Genomic DNA, 19638 nt, shown 5'->3' with positions numbered 1-19638 from the left:
GTGTGCATGTGTGTGTGAGTGTGCACGAGTGTGTAAAAGTCATCTTTTGGAGCTCCAGTAGTGGCACATAGACTCTCAAGCAGAGATGGTTTTTGTGTCCTTGCCGGCGAAGAGGTGTTTCACGACTAGCGTTCCTCCCCAGCCGGGAACGCTGCCCAGGTGAGAGCTTGGAAAAGCTGGTTTAGTCGATCACGAGAGCTGCCATTCAAGAAAGCTCACAGGAGCTGCTACCCACGTGGGCCCACTCTGCTTGACCCACTCGGCTTGTGTAAGTGTTTTATAATAGCCTCAACTCAATTGACATTTGTCTTGCATTTGATCCACTAAGTGTATTCTGACCAGTTCTGATCCGTTAAGTTTATACTGGTTTGAGCTGCTCCGCTAAGTAGTGCTGTTTTGGGTTTTGCACTGTATCTGGTTTTGTTTGTTTGTTTTTTTATTGAATGTCTTAACATCTGTAAATATGATATTTTCCAATAGCAAACTCCTTATTAAAAAAGAAAATAAATATACCAGCTTTAAATACATTTTTAACCTTTAAAATACAGTGAAGTTATTCATTCTCTTAAACAGTAAGTGAAGCAGTCTCACTGCTACCAAAACAGTGCTAGAGATCAGATTTACTTGAACATAAAGTAATTTTGACACACATGCATTCTTTAGCCTAAATATGTGCAAATAATAGTTATATTTATATTTATGCTTACATATTTATTACATATTTATTATAATGATTTTTATAATTTAACACAATAATTTTTAATCAGATTGGAGTAGTACATTGAATCTGAACATTTATGCTTGCAGTTATAGTGTATCCTTTGTCATATTAAGTTCTACCCATAATTTTTTCGTTTTAGTGAACATGTGATGATGACAGTTATAACACAAGCCACTATGGTCACCACACAGACTGATACGATGATAGCCGTTAGATTCAAGCCTTCATTTGAAATAGATGGGGGTCTGGGGCCTCGGACATACTTTGTTGCTCGAGCAACGTTTGAAACCTCAGACACTGCTGACTGTTCGTCCTTTGATTGAATAGCAAAGAAAAGTGTGGTGCCATTTTGAATTCTAATATCAGGCTGGAAAGAGTATTCTTCAGGAGATCCTGACGCCCGAGGCTGAAGTCCCGAAGTGTTGACTAAATAAGCGCTGTTAAAGTTGTTTCGAAGCATAGTCAAATCTTCACTCCATCTGATTTCATAGGAATCAGCTTAAAAGAAATAGAGCAGAGGACAGTACTGTCATTATGGTTAATGGTAAATATGAAAAAATAATAATAATAAAAATAAAATAATAATAAAAATAATAATTGTATTGTATATATGTATGTATATGTGTGTATATGTGTATATACATGTATATATAGACTATTATGGCATGCCGTTTAGGAAAATATTCAAGAGAGAATCAAATGAAAACTCTATATATATTGAATGGAAAGTCTGAATATATTGATTGAAAAGTCTGAATATATTAAATGGATTCTGAATATATTGTTCGAAAACTCGATATATATTGAATGAAAAGTCTCAATATATTTAATTAATAGTCTGTATATATTGAATGATAAGTCTGAATATATTGAATGGATTCTGAATATATTGATTAAAAACATCTCGGGTTACTTTGCTGTAACCCTGTTCCCTAAAAAAGAGGGAACGAGATGCTGCGTAAAACGCTATGGGAACATCTTTTTGTGTTGCCGGTTCTGAAGCATTTGTGTATCAAACACGCCAAATTTTGGCTTATATAACCTCGGTCAGGTGACGTCATCTGATGAAGTGCACCTGCAAGTTTTAAATAGGAGGAAACATTCCTCAGATCAATTTTGTTAGAAAGGACATCCAGTCACGCAAGCAGTGCGGCATTGGAGCCCGGCATCTTGTTCCCGCTTTTTCAGGGAACAGGGTTACAGTTAAGTAACCTGAGACGTTCCCTTTTAAAAGCTACATGGGAACGAGAATACCAACGCCGTCGCACTACAAGTGTCTGGACCCCCAGGGTTGTGTAGCGTGTGCGCACAATAGCCAGGTGGTCTCAGATCTAGCTCTGGGAGGCTGACTCGAGGACCTGTAAGCCCAGAGTAGCATAAACATCCAAACTATGGTGTAACAGGTGGTTGCCTGGTTTCGGGCTCCCGGACGTTGTGGGACCTAATTAGACAAATTCAATAAAAGTAGAAGAGAGGCTGGGCCAGGGAACAGCAGCCATATCACAGCCTCTAGCTAAATGCTATTAGCTAAATGCTAAAAGCTAAAAACTTTGTAAACCCGAGTGCAGGATAGGCATAACCGACACGCATGAGGTTTTTTTTGTTGTTGTTCTGTTTGTGTTTGGTGTGTGTGTCTTCCCGTGAGTGGGTGTGACAGCTGCTCCTCCGGGATTGACCGAACACATCAGCGGCAGTGTGCACGCGCAACCGAATCTTTGGCTGCACCTGCGTCACCAGTAAAGGGATGCCGCTCGTTGAGGACATCAGGCGTGGAGTGGGACGGCCTCTGGTTTTGTTTATTTTACTTATGGTTAAGAGAGAAAGGACTCTGTATGAGTGCGAACACGGACTGTATGAATGTGGTATGAGTGGCCGGCGAGTGAGTGGTAATTTGTACAGCACTACATTAAATGTTTATACACTTAAATATATTAACCATAAAATATATAACAATAAAAGATGGCGCCGGTGAGGTCGGCTGCCGTCACGACTGCTCCGACCACCTTTTCTTTGTTTTTGTTCTTTAAGTTAATTTACAGCGTTTTAAAATCGGCAAAATTACCACCATGGGGTACATTAGTTATGATAGAGACACTCTTGTTTCTATTGGTATACAATGTACTCACAATTCGACGTTTTTAACTCCGGATCCGAGCTGGCCGAGTGAGATCCTGAGGGACAACAAAGGACGCGACGCGAAGCGGCGGCCCCGAGGGAAACGAGCCGGCGTCAGGAACAGGCTGAGAGCCCGTGCACACCGCACACCTCTGCCTAGCATCCTGCTCGCCAACGTCCAGTCACTGGAAAACAAGCTCGATGACCTCAGGGCCAGGATAAAGTTCCAGAGAGACATTCGGGACTGCAATCTCCTCTGCTTCACCGAGACATGGCTGAACCCAGCGGTGCCGGACCACGCCATCCAGCCGGCCGAGTTATTCTCGGTTCACCGCATGGACAGGACGCGGGACTCGGGGAAGTCAAGGGGAGGCGGCGTGTGTTTAATGGTGAACAGCAGCTGGTGCAACAGCGCGAGCGTTGTTCCTCTCACACGCTCCTGCACACCAAACCTGGAACTACTGTCCATCATGTGTCGTCCTTTTTACCTTCCTCGGGAGTTTACATCGGTCATAATCAGCGCCGTTTATATTCCACCACAAGCGGACACGGACACTGCCTTATGCGAGCTGCATGAGGCACTCACACAGCACCAGACACAACACCGGGACGCTGCGCTTATTGTGGCGGGGGACTTTAATAGTGCCAACCTCAAACGCGCAGCGCCAAACTTTTATCAGTACATCACCTGCCCCACCAGGGGCGAAAGGACACTGGATCATTGCTACACCACAGTCAAGGACGGTTACAAGGCACAATCTTGTCCACCGTTTGGTAAATCCGACCATGCCGCCATCTTCCTCATGCCAAAATACAAACAAAGGCTGAAACAGGAAGTTCCGGTTCAGAGGGAGGTCGCGCGCTGGACGGACCAATCGGTGGCCGCGTTACAGGACGCACTCGATGACGCAGACTGGGACATGTTCAGAAACAGCTCCGATGGTGACGTCAGCGTGTTTACGGAAGCGGTTGTGGGATTCATCGGGAAATTAGCGGACGATACCGTAGAAAAAAAGACTATTAAAACGTTTCCCAACCAGAAGCCGTGGGTGGATAAAACCATCCGCGACGCTCTGAGATCTCGCACCACTGCCTACAACACGGGACTCGCGTCGGGGGACATGGAACCGTACAAGGCTGCGTCATACAGCGTCCGGAAGGCGGTGAAAGAGGCGAAGCAGCGCTACGGGAGGAAACTAGAGTCACAACTCCAACAGAGCGACTCTAGGAGCCTGTGGCAGGGACTAAGGACAATAACGGATTATAAAGCACCAACATCCGGTATGATAAACGCAGACATGTCTCTGGCAGACGAGCTGAACACTTTCTATGCTCGCTTCGAGGCTGCAGCTAAGGACGCTAGCGATGCTAATGCTAGCGGCGCTAACGGCTGCAGACAGGAAGTCACTGCCAGCACCGGAAGCGCGTTCATCATCACCGAGCATGACGTGAGGAGAGCCTTCAAGAGAGTGAACACCAGGAAAGCAGCAGGACCAGACGGAATCTCAGGCCGTATTCTCAGAGCCTGCGCAGACCAGCTAGCACCTGTGTTCACTGAGATATTCAACATCTCTTTATCTCAGTCGGTGATCCCCACATGCTTCAAAGAGTCCATCATTGTTCCTGTCCCAAAGAAACCTCATCCTGCTTCCCTCAATGATTATCGCCCTGTAGCCCTCACTTCAGTAGTGATGAAGTGCTTTGAACGCCTGGTCAGAGACTTCATCATCTCTTCACTACCAGACACACTCGACCCACTACAGTTTGCTTATCGTCCAAACCGTTCCACGGACGATGCAATCTCTCATCTCCTCCATACATCTCTCACTCACCTGGACACTCGGAGGGGGAATTATGTGAAAATGCTCTTCATCGACTACAGTTCTGCATTTAATACCATAATTCCCTCCACACTTACCACCAAGCTGGAGCACCTGGGACTCAGCTCATCTATGTGTCAGTGGATCTCCAACTTCCTAACTGGCAGACCACAGGCAGTAAGGATGGGCGGACATGTCTCAGCCTCCCTCACTCTCAGTACTGGAGCCCCCCAGGGTTGTGTTCTGAGCCCCCTGCTGTACTCTCTGTACACCCACGACTGCGTGGCCACTACCAGCTCCACCACCATCATCAAGTTTGCTGACGACACTGTTGTGGTGGGCCTGATCACGAACAACGATGAGACGGCCTATCTGGAGGAGGTTGGAAATCTGGAGAACTGGTGCCAGAGAAACAATCTCCTCCTGAACGTCAGTAAGACAAAGGAGCTGATAGTGGACTTTAGTACAAAGCAGGTGAGGAACTACCAGACCCCCGTCATCAACAGGAGCCCAGTGGAGAGAGTGGACAGCTTCAGATACCTCGGTGTTCACATCACGCAGGACCTGGCATGGTCCTGTCACATCAACACCGTGGTAAAAAAGGCCCGGCAGCGTCTCTACCACCTCAGACGCTTGAGAGACTTTAGACTGCCCTCCAAGGTGCTCAGGAATTTCTACTCCTGCACCATCGAGAGCATCCTGACGGGAAATATCACGACCTGGTTCGGGAACAGCACCATGCAGGACAGACGAGCTCTACAGAGGGTGGTGCAATCAGCTGAGCGCATCATCCGCATCGAGCTCCCTGACCTGCAATCGATTTACAGCAAGCGGTGCTTGACCAAGGCCAGGAAGATCGTGAAGGACCTCAGCCACCCCAATAACGGACTGTTTACTCTGTTGCGGTCTGGGAAGCGATTCCGCTCCTTGAAGGCCAACACAGAGAGACTGAGGAGGAGCTTCTTCCCGCAGGCGATAAGGTCTCTCAACCACAACCACACCACTATGCAGAACTACACAATATTTTCATAATTGGTCAAATCTATCAATCTTCTTACATCCATGAACACTATGGACAATTACACGCTCACCTTCCTTCATATATACACTACATGTCGTACGTTACATCCTGGACCATTGCACAAAGACACTTTAATAACTTTGCACACCTACCTTCACAACTACACTACATTTTACAGTTTTACGTTTACATCCTGGACCAGTGCACAAAGACACTTTAAGAACCTCTGCACTAAAACACTTTGCTCTATGCATATTTGCACACACCGTACAGTATATTTCAATTTGCACAGTATATTTCTATTTTGTACATCATATTTCTATTTTTATTTTTAGTTCTATTTTTTTCCTAGCACATTTCTATTTTTATTTTTAGTTCTATTTTTCCTAGTTTAATTTAATTTTTTTATTTAATTTCTATCGTATTTCTTTTATTCATATTTATTTCTTATTTGTAAAATTTAACTCTCTTTTAGGGTCAATGGCAGTCGTATAATGCATTTCACTACATTTCGTACTGTGTATGTTTGTGTATGTGACAAATAAAATTTGAATTTAACCGTTTCTCTGGTGGTCCTTATTTACCCCCTGATGTCTGTTAACGGCTAGCTATTATTTTAACATTGATAGTAATGAGTTTGTTACAATAGAATCTAACAAATGTGTGCGGAGAGGACCAACCTGCTGCATAACACACTTGCTGCAAGGGGACACCTCTTGCCAGCGCAATAGTGTGACCACGCGCCTCGTAGGCTAGGGCAATAGCATCTCTCTTGAAAGAAGTAACTATAAGAAAAAACATCTTAAGGGTCGGAAGCCAACGTACTACGTACATTCTGAGGGTACCCAGGGCTCTTAACTTCATATGCCCTGGAATGTAAATCGCTTTGAGGGACAGGAACTCTTCCTGTGCCCAAAGCAGAACCTGGTGCGCTAGCTTATTCAAGCGCCATGAGCACAGTGTCGTCCACTCGCACTAGGACATGGTAGTCTCTTAAATGCTGGAGGAAGTGTTTCAGGGCCCGAAATAAAGCCATCATTTCAAGGCAATTAATGTGCCACGCGAGAAGTAGCCTCTTCAGCTCCCTTGGGCTGGACGGTCATCTAAGTCCGCACCCCAGCCCATGAAGGAGGCGTCTGTCGTTAGCGTCTCACGGCAACAAAAATGCACGTAGAGTGGGACCTAAAGTCAGAAACCGGGGTCTGAACCACATAGAAAGGGTACGAAGCCACCTGGCGTGTAACCCGTATTTGCCTTCGGGGATTGACGCTTGAGCAAATCCCCTGGCTTTTAGCCAGAATGTACATCACCCTGCGGGACAAGAACTCGTCCTGTGCCCCAAGCAGAACCTGGTGCGCTAGCTTATTCAATTGGCGCGAGCACAGTCCACTCTGGCGATTATGTACAAGACTACCGTAATGTTGTTCACCCGCACTAGGACATGGTAGCCTCAACTGCTGGAGGAGGTGTTTTAGGGCAAAAATAAAGGCATCAGTTCGGGGCAATTGATGTGCCATGCAAGAAGATGGCCTCTCCAGTTCCCTTGGGCTGGGCGGCCATCTAAGACCGCACCCCAGCCCGTGAGGGACGCGTCTGTTGTTAGCGTTTCGCGACGACAAAAACGCACGTAGAGTGGGACCCAAAGTCAGAAACCGGGGTCTATTCCACATAGAAAAGGTGCGAAGCCACCTGGCTCGTAACCCGTATTTGCCTCCGGGGATTGGCCCTGAGTAAAATTCCCTTGCTTTCAGCCACAACTGAAACGATCTCATGTGCAGAAGGCCCAAAGGTATCACCGTGGATGCAGCTGCCATGAGACCTAAAAATCTCTGAAAGTGATGAACAGTCATTTTCTGGCCTAGCTTGGTTTCCTTCGGGGTGTTGAAAATGGATTCAACACGTGCTTGAGACACCTGTGCCCGCACTGCGATCGAATCCTACGTGACACCCAAATATGTTGTGTTCTAAGCAGGAAAGAGAACGCTTTTATGGCATTGAGTCTCAATCCTAAAGAATCAAGATGAGCTAGGACGACATGCCTATGTCGGAAGGCTAGCTTCTGCGACTGAGCCAGAATCAGCCAGTTGCCTATGTCGTACAAAATACAGATGCATTTTGTATATGTGTGGGTGACAGAGCTAGGCCAAATGGAAGTACCTGAAAATGGTAAGCCTCGCCCCCAAAAGCGAACCTCTGGAACTTCCTGTGTTGTGGCAATATTTTTATGTGAAAATATACGTCCTTAAGATCGATTGTCACAAACTAATCCCCTAGTTGTATTTGAGAACAATCGTTTGGCAGACAACATTTTGAAACTATACTTTTCAGATGGCGCGGTTAAGCCCGCAAAAATTTAAAATTGAACGCAGCCTCTCTGTCTGGTAGGGGAACATGTTCTATGGCCCCTTTTTCCCAGCAACATTGCAATTCCAGAGTCAGAAGGTGCACCCTTTCCGGTTTCACGGAAGTGGAGACAACACCGTTGGAACACGGAGGGTGATGTGCGAGAATACTGTAGCCTCTCTCTACAGTCTTTAATGCCCAAGGAGATATACCTGGCAGTAGCTTTCACGCTGCCAGTTTCTCCGAAAGGCACAAGTTTAGCACTTCGGTTGGACCTGGGGTTTGGGGGGAGGGGGGGGGGGGTTGTTAAAAGTTCGGCATCGGTGTTGTCCGAAACCCCCAGCATCCTGAGCGAATGAGCCTCAGGAGTTCTTCTTCGTGAAGAAGAGAATACGCCAATCCGACTTCTTTGAGGCACATTGCGAAGCGCGGCGCGCCGCACCCAGTCTTTGCGAGGGGGTGCCCGGCTCAAAACACTCTCCTTCTGTGCCTCATGCCTTGCGAGAGTTGGACCTGGTCAGGACTGGGTGGCCGACAGTCCCGACTCTTGAACACGGCAGGGAAGGAATTTCTCGAGGGCTTGTTCGTATAGATTGCCTCCCAAAACCTAGTGGCGGCTGAATTAATAGCGTTGCCAAACAGGTCGGACAGTGAGAGGGGGCATCAAGGAGGAATGCACGATTCTTACCCTTGATGCCTGTGAGATTCAGCCACAAGTTCCTCTGCGTGAAAACCATCGCAGCCATAGAACGGCCAATAGCACTGGCTGTCTGCTTTGTTGCACGAAGAGACAAGTTTGTGGCTTGGCGTAATTCCAAGAATGCCCGATCTTCAAGAGCCCCGCCAGTGCTCAAGACTTTCAGCAGGTCAGCCTGGTAAGCCTGCAAAACCGCCATGGTGTGCAGTGCAGCACCAGCTTGACCTGCTGCCTAAAAAGCTTTTCCCCCCAGGGAAGATGAAAGTCTACACGGTTGGAAGGAAGTGTTGGCTTTTTCAGGGAGGATGATGTCCCAGGAGAGAGATAGCCCGCAAACGTCTCTTTTATCTGGGGCTTCCGCATCAACGATATTCGAATAAATCGAAGTCAATGGCATGAAAAAACATGGGATGAATATGAAAGGGTTAACCCGTCATGGAGTTCGCTGAAGAAGGGGAGAGAGCTTCATTGAGGCTCAAACTTCCATCTCAGCGGACGCGAGATAGGATGACTCTCCTGTCCATTCACAAGAAGCACTGGAGCGCACTTGAGAAGTGGATGGAAAATTATTATATATATATTTTTCTGATCCGGCGAGAGGGCAAGAGAAAGGAGGGGTTAGACTCTGTCTCGTGCGCATCTGCCAGATCCTCAGGAATGCACTGTGGCTCTGGGCTTCTCTTTAAAGGCGAGCCGTGCCCAAAGCACTTTAATCAGGAGGAGGTCACAATGCTCACACTCTCCCTAAAGCAGAGAAGGAGACCGTGATTTTTCCCCCTCATAGCAGAAAGTGTGGAGATCGCCCTACCAAAGTGGTTTATCACACGGAGCGACACATCTAGCCTGAAACTCAGACATATCGGTAAGTTAAACACTTATTTAAATTTGGTTGTTCACACACATGCAGACACAACAAAGCTGTCCTGAAGACAAAAATATCTGAGGAATGTTTCCGGTTCACTTCTATTTATAACCTGCAGGTGCACTTCATCAGATGACGTCACCTGACCGAGGTTGTATAAGCCAAAATTTTGCATGTTTGATACACACATGCTTCACAACCGGCAACACAAAAAGATGTTCCCATAGCGTTTTCACGCAGCATCGTGTGTAGCTTTTGAAAGGGAACTGGATATACAGTATATTGAATGAAAAGTCTGAATATATTTAATAAAAAGTCCGAATATATTTAATGAAAAGTCTGTATAAATTGAATGAAAAGTTTGAATATATTTTCTGAATATATATACACGCACTCACCAATGTTTTGACCATCTCTTAATTTCTCAGAATCGCAGCAACCAAGTTTCTCGCTGACTCACTCATTCTTTTTAAAGATGGCGCTGTGTTTCGATGACGTCATGTTTCAATCAATATGTTCAGACTTTTCATTCAATATATATAGAGTTTCATTCAATATATTGGAGTTTTATTAAATATATTCAGAATCCATTCAATATATTCAGACTTTCCATTCAATATATTCAGACTATCCATTCAATATATTCAGAATCCACTTAATATATTCAGAATCCATTCAACATATTCAGAATCCATTCAATATATAGAGTTTCATTCAATATATTCGGAAACCATTGAGTATATTCACAATCCATTCAATAAATATAGAGTTTCATTTAATATATTCAGAATCCATTCAATATATATAAATATAGAGTTTTCATTTAAATCTCTCATGAATATTTTCCTAAACGGCTTGCCATAGAGTATATTGTAGCATTTTACCGCCCGAGAAAATAAATAAAAAAATATTTTTACTGGAGATTTCAAAACTATGATATAACCCACATGAAATTAGGTAATTATGTAACAACAACAGTCAGTTGTTATTTTAAGACACAGGTCAGCCTTTCTGGCTCTCATGAAAACCTTCGAAGTAAAGCAAGACCAAAACTTACCTCTGCTACAGATGAGAAGTTCATTTAGACATTTTTGCTGTCTTAAAAATCACCCATTAACAAACAGCACCTCAGATTAAAGACGTTATGCAGGCTTTATATATCATAGGTAGCAGACACATCTCAATATTAACTGTTCAAACTAGATTATTGCATATTTTGCATGCCTTCAGCATTACTTTATAATGTTGAAAGAAATTAAAAGAGTGGAATGACCATGCACTTAGAAAGTGATCCCAAACTTTTGAGCTGTAATGAGTGTGAGTGTGTGTGTGTGTGTGTGTGTGTGTGTGTATTCCGTATTTCAAATTTTTTTGCATGTTTGTCACACTTAAATTAAAAACACAAAGATAACCTGAGTAAATACAAAATGCAGTTTTTAAATGATGATTTTTTTTTTTTTTTAAAGGGGTAAAAATATTGTCCAACCCTGCCTTGCCTTAAGTGAAAAAGCTATTTACCCGAAGGCCTAATAACTGGTCCTAAAACCTGCAATCAGTCTTTCACATTACCGTGGAGAAATTTTGGCCTCTTATTTCTACCATTGTAATCCTGCACAAGACTCACCTGTTCCCTGATCAAAATCCTCACCAGGAGCCGTCCAGTTGAGCAACACGGTATCCCCCTGGATTTCAGCAATTAGATCTGTGATCTTGTTTGGAGGAAAGTTTGTAACTGCATTCACATCCACCGCAAAACTCTCCCCAGTTGCTGTTCTGGTGAAGCTGCCTACATCTACTGGCTGCACATTCACTGGGGGCTTAGGAGGGTTTAATTCCACTTTACCTTAACAGAGAATGCAAATTTCAGTTAATGCTAAATTGGTAATCATTCACATGGTCAGTTGATTAGTTAGTTATTTTTGGCTAAATACTAGTAAAGCAAGGAGGACAAACGTAATGCTAAGGATGTGTTGCTCCCATTCCAATGCTTCCATTTAAGTAATTCTACTGCTGGTACATTGCCTGTTCATTTCTCTGAACTAGTTTAAAATGCCAATACAGTAGCACCCCTTTGTGGAAAGTCTTTAACTCACTTAAGATATATTGGACAGTTCTGAGTGATAATAATACACAATAGTTACCATCCACTATATATCCAGGAGCGTACAGAGCACCGTTGTGTCTATAGGGAGAGAACTGAACCCTTTCATTTTGATTTTCCACTCTCACTTTTAGACTGTATTTTCCAAGTTTAAAGTCTGTGAAGTATCTGGAATATATGCCATCATCTTTGAAAGCATCAGCTCCTGTAAAAGATATGTGCAGAATAAATGTTGTGTGAAATGTAAGAATTTACCTAGAAATAATGATACTGCTGACATTTTATGTGTTACCTGCTCCATTATCAAGGAGGTCCAGTTTTACGGAGTGCCCTTTGTCTGACTCCAGGGTCGCCGAAACGTTAGCCCCCAACACAGGATTGTAGTTCTGACTGACTTCAGCCAACACGATCATGGGTTTGCTGCCATCACGCGATTGCTGGTCTATTCTGGTTGTAACTGTGACTGGGTAAACATCTTCACGAGCTGCCCGACTCATTACTGTTAAACTCATTTCTTGAGCAGCCATTTCTCTGTTGAGGAAGCTGTATTCCCAATCCCCTGCCTGCAACGCAAAATAGATAATGAAAATTATGTTCATTATTTTGTCAAATGCTTTTTTGTTATTTTTATAGTTTTCAGCATGCAATGTGCTACAAGATTTCTTTTGTCAAAGTAGCTGTAAAAAGGTTTACCTCTGCAGTTCCTGGAACAGTTAAAGTGATTGTGTTAGCACTGTCAGTGGTATTTCTCTGATCATAAACCAAACCACTTGGTGACTTTATATACACACTGGGTGCACTTCTTTCATAAATTAATGTGAACATGGTGCGGTTTCCTACAGTCCGGTCAAGCGTAACTGTTCCATTGAACCAACTTTCAAAATCCCCTCCAGTGCTTTCGAGCTGTTTGGAAAAAATAAAAGCTATTATGCCAATACACTGCCATGATATATTGAGATTTCTTTTATTGGATGTGTATCACTAACCTGTATGGGCTGTGAAGTGGGATTTCCATCAAATATTGTCATTGCGGAAAAGGCATCCACAAGCTCATTGGAACTTATAGTGTCTTTGGCTACTCTAAAGATTCCCCCTGTTTAAATAAGAATAAAAATCTAGTGTTTCAGAATGTAAGGCAACAATAGTAATCCTGTGCTGATTAAACTCAGAGATGTGTTGTCTGCAATTTATAAAATCTTACCTGTTACATTTGCCATCATTCTCAGTACATTGTCTGCCTGTGGGCCTAATGCTATAGTGCTAATTATTGCACCACTTTGAACAGCATCCTGGAAACAATCCTGAACATTATCAGTTGCTTCCCCGTCTGTCAGAAAAATAATTTCATCTCCTGTTGTTTCACCATCATCCACACGAAGGACCTGAAATTAAAATAAAATCACAATAAACATAATTCCAGGCAAAAGTGACAGTGAAATTCAATATAAACTTTTGCAATGCAGAAGAAAGCATTAGAAGTTTTCAAATTTGTGTCTCACCTCAAAACCTTTCCTTAGTCCTTTACAGATATATGTAGACCCACTTGCGGCTGTTGGCAACTTGTTAATTAAAAGATTTCTTTTGGCCTGTCCATCTATTTCTGTCAATGAGTTTAGTATTTGAGCATTAGTACTAAAAGTCACAAGACCCACAAACTGTTTCTCATTTATGATTTGGCTTAGGAAAACCGTAGCAGCCTGTTTTTGTAGTTGTATTCTCATTCCCTTTAAAAACAAAACAAAGAAACATACAAAACATTTTATTATACTTTTTTCTACCTAAAATGTCTTTTTTAAACATCCCATGGTCTTATAAATTTACTTGATTTGTAAGTTGTAAATTCTTTATGCATAAAACTATAAACACTTAAAAACACTTATAAAAGCTTGGTTAGATCATTTTTTATTATTTTTAACTTTGATTATATTTGCTTTATACAAGAACACACCTATCCTCTCTCCCACACACACACAAACACACACAAAATAAAATAAGAATAATAAAATATGACAAATATGGCATCATCTTGACAAACCAGAATGACAAACTGAATGTCTAACCTACAGTATACCCCACATATGCATGATCCTGATTTAGCATTTCATGGCTATGTTGTGCACACAATACTCATCAAAATAAAATATAAAAATAAAATAGAAGGTGCTGGATAATTCCTATTTTATAAACTGCTGTATCAAAAGAATACAACGAGATTTTTACTGTTACTTACTCACTCATCGTCTATTTTGCTTAATCCTGTGTACAGGGTCATGGGGGGCCTGGAGCCTTTCAGTTTAATTTAATTTTATTTGTATAACGCAAAGCAGAACACAGAATTAAAAGAAAATTATGGAAATGTGAGAAAATATGTATGAATCAAAATGATCAGATTGTTCCTGATGAGCAAGTTAACGGTAACAGTGGCAAGATAAAACTTCCTGAGATGGCAATGGGTAGAAACCTTGAGGAACCAGATTAACAGGGATAGCAGGAATTATTCTAGGGTCATACTGAGTATTAGGCAACTGGACATTTAATATAAAAGGAGACGTATTAAAATGAACTTTGGTTTTAGTATTGGAGGCTCAGGTACAAAACTGTAGGAAATCACAAGTTCTCAAAAAACAGCTGTCTGCATCAGGACCAGGACCATCTTCATAGTAAAATGAAACCGTCCCCAGTCACCACACACATCCCAAGCAGACCACACGGGGCCTATCCCAGGAGACTTAAGGCCAGAGGTGGCATACAGCCTGGATGGGGTGCCAATCCATCACAAGGCACAAACATACACACACTTACATGCTCATTCACACAGTACAGGCAATTTGGGAATGGTAATGAGCTAAATCAGGATGTCTTTGGACTGTGGGAGAAAGGCCGGAGCAACCGGAGGAAACAAGTTATGCTTTCAATGACAATGACAACAAACTTTAATATCAAACAAACTTCTTTTATTAAACACGTTGTCAGCACATGTACTGCAAAATAATACTGTGCCTATTGTTTTTGTGCTGCCGCTCTACATTCCAGCTGTGCAACAAAACAAGACCGGAACCAATATGTTATCAGACATAACATCACAAAACCCACCAAGCACTGGGAGACCATGCAAACCCCATGCACACAGAGGCTGGAATAAAACCCGGCCCCTGGAGGTGCAAGGTGACAACTAAGCCAACCACTAAGCCACTGTGTGATTTTTAAATTTCCAATAAATTATGTCATAGTTGCAATTTGGCTTATTCATTTAGCAATATAAGGCACCATATAGGACTTCTTTTACATGCTATGTCTGAGTTATTTTTACTTAATATTTAGTTCCTACACTTACTTTGGCAGCGGTAAAAGCAGTTCAATAAAATAGCCAGGAATAAAGTGAAATATAACCTTTTAAAGTAGGTAGATCTATAGTGTCTAACTGGAATCAGAGCTCTATTTAAATTTTAATTATAAACTATCATTATGTAATTAAACATACCTGCATGCTTCCTGAGACATCTAGGACTAGACAGACAACCCGAAGTCCTCTCTTTATGACTCTGAATGTTGGTACTGGTGGTGGGGATGGCAGAGGATTTAGAGTGTTAAGTGAGATTGCATCTACTGAGTCCTTAAAGATTACAGTACGTGTTGCTTTTCCACACTTGCTGTTCTGATCATTGGGAGCTTCATAGTTGTGATCCCCTTCGTGACAAAATGCTGTCATCTGTAGGGAAAATAATTAAATCACAGCCTGTATAAAGAAAGCATCAAGCAAAAAACTAAAAGATTCGCCTTACCAAAAAGATGTTTACTTAAATGTGTTAATAGTATATATTTTTTTAAACTAAGGCCATGTCTACACATAGCTTTCATCCACATGCAAAAGCATTTCTGGTCGTTGAAAATGGAGCTTTTTCATCACTAAAATATCAGCGCTGAAGTGGTATAAGAAAATTTTAAGACAAGTATCCAATCTACTTTTTCGACTTCGCCCTTCATAGATAAGAAAAATGAAGTGTATTTGGCTGACAACAAAAGAAGTGCAACTTAGCGTAAACAAGGAATAAAATACTTACCCTACATTTTTTTTTGTATTAATAAGATTAAGATTTGTATTAATACAGATAGCTCTACAGTACAGAACGACAGGAAGACATCTACAATCTGAAGTAATATCACTGATTACATTAAAGCATTACATCAGCTTATTTTTAACTTTAATCTTTTAACTCTTTATACAAAATCTTTTCCCATCAATAAAAGGTATCTCAGCTAATACAGTATAAAGTGCTAAACTTTATAGTATACTTGCAGTACAAAAATGTTAACTAGTTTTGTACTTTAAGCTTACTACTTTTACACCTAAAGTCTATTTTAAAAGTTTATAGCTAGTATTTATAATTTCACTTATAGTATATGCCACAGTATACTGTAAATGCAGTATTAAAAAAATAATAGTTATACTCACAGAATCTATGCCTAGCATGAACATTATTGAGGCATTTGTCTTTTGCATTGCATGTGGATAGAATTCACAGTCGGATGTGGGTAGTCCATTTACAGCAATCTGGCATTGACGAAGGACACCATTAACTATTTCATACGCCACACCAGTAATCTTATCTGTACACCTAAAAACAAAAACACAAAATTAAGAACTATGTGTATAATATGCATCTATTTTTTTTTGATAAAAAAATAGCTGATAATAAAACCTTGTTGCTTGAATCTGACCAGCAGACAGGTAAAAGGGCTTTTCTGTATTATATTCATCAAATACGCCCCACCTGAGGTGAGCCCATTCATGCACAAAAACCCTTCCTGAAAGTACAAAATGTACAACAAAACTCATAGCTTGATACAGATTCAGTTATTGTAATTGCAATAATATTTCAAAATAAAAATGAAATATACCTGAAGGTCCATATACATCTATAAGGCTGCTGTCTAACAAGAAGTCTGGAGTAAAGTGAATGTATTCAGCCTCCTGTCCACAACCTTGGGTCTGGCGAGTGTATGGATCATTACCAAATGCAGGATTTGCATCATCAATTCTTATTTTGCCCTATAAATAAAATTTGTTATTTTTGTCATATATTGAATTTATAGTACATACATACAATTCAATAAAATAAATAATTGATTTTCACAATTGCTATAAATTACAATAAAATTGTAACAACATTGTACCTTGTCAAAGGTTTCTGTTGTTGCTCTCTCATACGTTCTGTTTGTCCAGTTTGTTGGTACTAGAATTTTCACCTCCTTGAAAAACACCTTGTGGTCTAAAGCTTCAAAAAGAATTTTTGACCCAGTTACAATCATTGCCTGTGGAGAGTGATAGTAAGAATAAAAATTCATTAGTCAGTCTTTACTGAGCAAAGTTTTTTTTAACATTTTCATTCATTAGACACTTACAAACCCTATTCCTAGATCTATGAATGACATTTATGGTGTTGTTAATTGCACATTTCACAATTCAACCGTTTCCTATTGCTCTTCTTTTTTTATCAATTGATGCTCACATCATACATCAAAATGATCTCTATGTCTTCTCTAATCATGGCTAGGTTGTTGATTCTAGATGAGATTGATCGATCGATCGATCGACCTACCTACCTACCTACCTACCTACCTACCATCCATCCATCATGGTGACAAGAAGCTATATATATTCTGATCTAAATTATTAGAGTGACATTGTCCATACGATTTTTTTTTTCTCTTATTAGACTACCATAAATAAATAAATAAAGGTTGTGTGATAGATGTGTGGTGCAACACATATATGAATTTCTATATTTGTCAAGTCAATAAAGCACCTTGTGAATCTAAGAATCTCTCTCTCTCTCTCCCTCTCTTTTTCTTACCCATAGCACCTATACTACACTTTTTGATATCTTGATTTTTCTCCTTTTCATCTGTTTCTGCATGGCCCAAGTTTTCTCGATAGACTTGCTGCCCTCGTACGTTGGTAAACATATATAGTAAGGTGCATGGTTAGTGTTAGACAACATGGCTGGATATGCGCAACAGGGGCGTCATGTGCAAGAACTTGAAGAAATGATGCCCTTATTTTTAGAATTTCACTTCAAGCTTTTTTAAAAAGGTCTTAGCTATGGCTTGATGTTAATTATTTAATGAGAGACTGATTCAACATCGGCAGTATTTGATAAACATATTGGTGTAGGATTTTATTTTCGTAATTGTTCATAAATCATAAAGGGTAGAAATAATACACATAATTGTTTGACATCAATTAGTTAACAATAAGTACTGTATTTTTAATAATTTGGTATATTTAAAACATTTATTAAATTAAAAAAATATTTTAATGTTTTTAACTCATTAACATATTAAAATGTAGAAGTAAAGTCATAGAGTATTAATAGTCAAAAAACATGTGGTTAAAACTCAAATATCTCATTTTTTGGTTTTAGAATTCAGCCACAAACACAGCTAAAAGGCTATCCCAAAAAAAACAGACAAAGAAGTATTTTTAGTTAAAAAATGTCTTAAGTATACTCTTTACTGCCATCTTTGTATAAATTAATTTTAACTTTATTCACATAGCATTTTTAACAGTGGCCAAAGTCACAAAGCAGCTTCAAAGAATTAAAAAAGATATGTAAATTAAGTAGACAATGTATGACAAGGAAAAACCCAATGAGATGACAGTAGGAAGAAACCTTTATAGGAAACAGGCTTAAGAGGGAACCCATCCTCAATTGGGTGAGAATTGCTACACTCACTGGAATATGTTGCTAAACAAATATTAAGAAAAATAGAAATATCATAAAGTATTTGAAAGAAGTTTGAGTAATAGTGAATAAGTTTTGCAAACAAACTGTACTGAAAAAGTGTTTATTTTAACTGCAGATAGGAATCTATACCTGCCCAGCCATTTTAACACCGCTGTTATGCAGTATGTAGAATTATGTGATCATGTAATCAGGCTTTTCTAATAATTATGTATGGCATGTAAAAGTAGAATGTATATATCACATTTAAATAAATATATAAGTTCTTATATAAGATATTAAAATAAATGAATAAATACCTTGATTTGATTAATAATTTCTTCATTCTCTGGCACGTTGGGGCTGATAACTACAAGAATATCACTGTACCCATTTCCATCCAGTCTGATTGTTAAAACAGGTCCCAGTGCACTTAAAAACAGCAACACCACAAGTAGCATCTTCAACATGTTTGTAGAAGTGTGCAAAGGGATTCCAGGGTGGGATATTTATATTCTTAAATGCACCACCCAAATGATTCACAGAAAGAGGTAAAAGGAATGGAATTTTAATTGAAATGTCAATATTCATGTTGATAATAATTAAACCACAAGCATGCAGAAATCATTCGGAGCACTTGTGTTTTACAACTTTTATGGTTATAATAACTTAAAGTTGTCATCTAATTACTTAAAGTCTAGATAAGGTTGTACCTTTGTCCTTTCCAATAAAAATCTTATCAATTGAATCTTTTCAGCCAAGATATTTTTTGGTAAACTTGACATCCACTAATACTATGTTATCTGCCCTGCAATAGTGAACTCTATACCTACTGTATTTTTACTATTTATTTGGGGTCTCAAACAACAGAAACAGTTACATCAACGTTTGACTTGAGCCCTTCAACACTAAAGAGCTTTCATTTTAATATTTGAAAATCACACTGAACAAAAAAGTAAACAGTAAAAACAGGAACAGCTTGGAAATTGCAGAACTTTGCGGGACTTCGGGCGGGCACTCGTAAGTCAAACCGCATAGGTGAGATAATGGTATTATTTTTGCTGTTAAAATATGAACTAATCCCATATTCAGTTTAACTTTTGTTTGTTTACATAGAGAAAGTAGATTATTAAGTCCGCCACACAACTGTTCATATAATCGCTTTTAGTCAACATTTTAGGCCAAAACATTGGGCTGTCAATTCGTCCTTACCTCAGACTGCTGTAGATATGT

The 19638-nt window shown here is 40.4% G+C and overlaps 1 protein-coding gene across 1 annotated transcript; it reads right to left on the bottom strand.

Moving 5' to 3' along the window:
* Positions 1-287: 287 nt before the first annotated feature.
* On the bottom strand, positions 288-18900 carry LOC128533397 (calcium-activated chloride channel regulator 4A-like). The gene is made up of 13 exons (XM_053507656.1): positions 18726-18900; positions 16856-16993; positions 16381-16730; positions 16134-16296; positions 15162-15389; positions 13180-13404; positions 12882-13062; positions 12667-12773; positions 12374-12583; positions 11973-12243; positions 11721-11885; positions 11204-11422; positions 288-1219 (listed from the first exon to the last, which is right to left on the bottom strand). The coding sequence occupies exons 3-13, from the start codon at positions 16515-16517 to the stop codon at positions 837-839; spliced, it is 2289 nt and encodes a 762-aa protein (XP_053363631.1). The 5' UTR covers positions 16518-16730; positions 16856-16993; positions 18726-18900; the 3' UTR covers positions 288-836.
* Between the last annotated feature and the right edge of the window lie 738 nt (positions 18901-19638).

This window comes from Clarias gariepinus, chromosome 11 (genome assembly GCF_024256425.1).
Source record: "Clarias gariepinus isolate MV-2021 ecotype Netherlands chromosome 11, CGAR_prim_01v2, whole genome shotgun sequence".
Classification (NCBI taxonomy): Eukaryota; Metazoa; Chordata; class Actinopteri; order Siluriformes; family Clariidae; genus Clarias; species Clarias gariepinus.
Note: the sequence above shows the minus strand (reverse complement) of the source record. Positions and strands in the feature narration are given on the sequence as shown.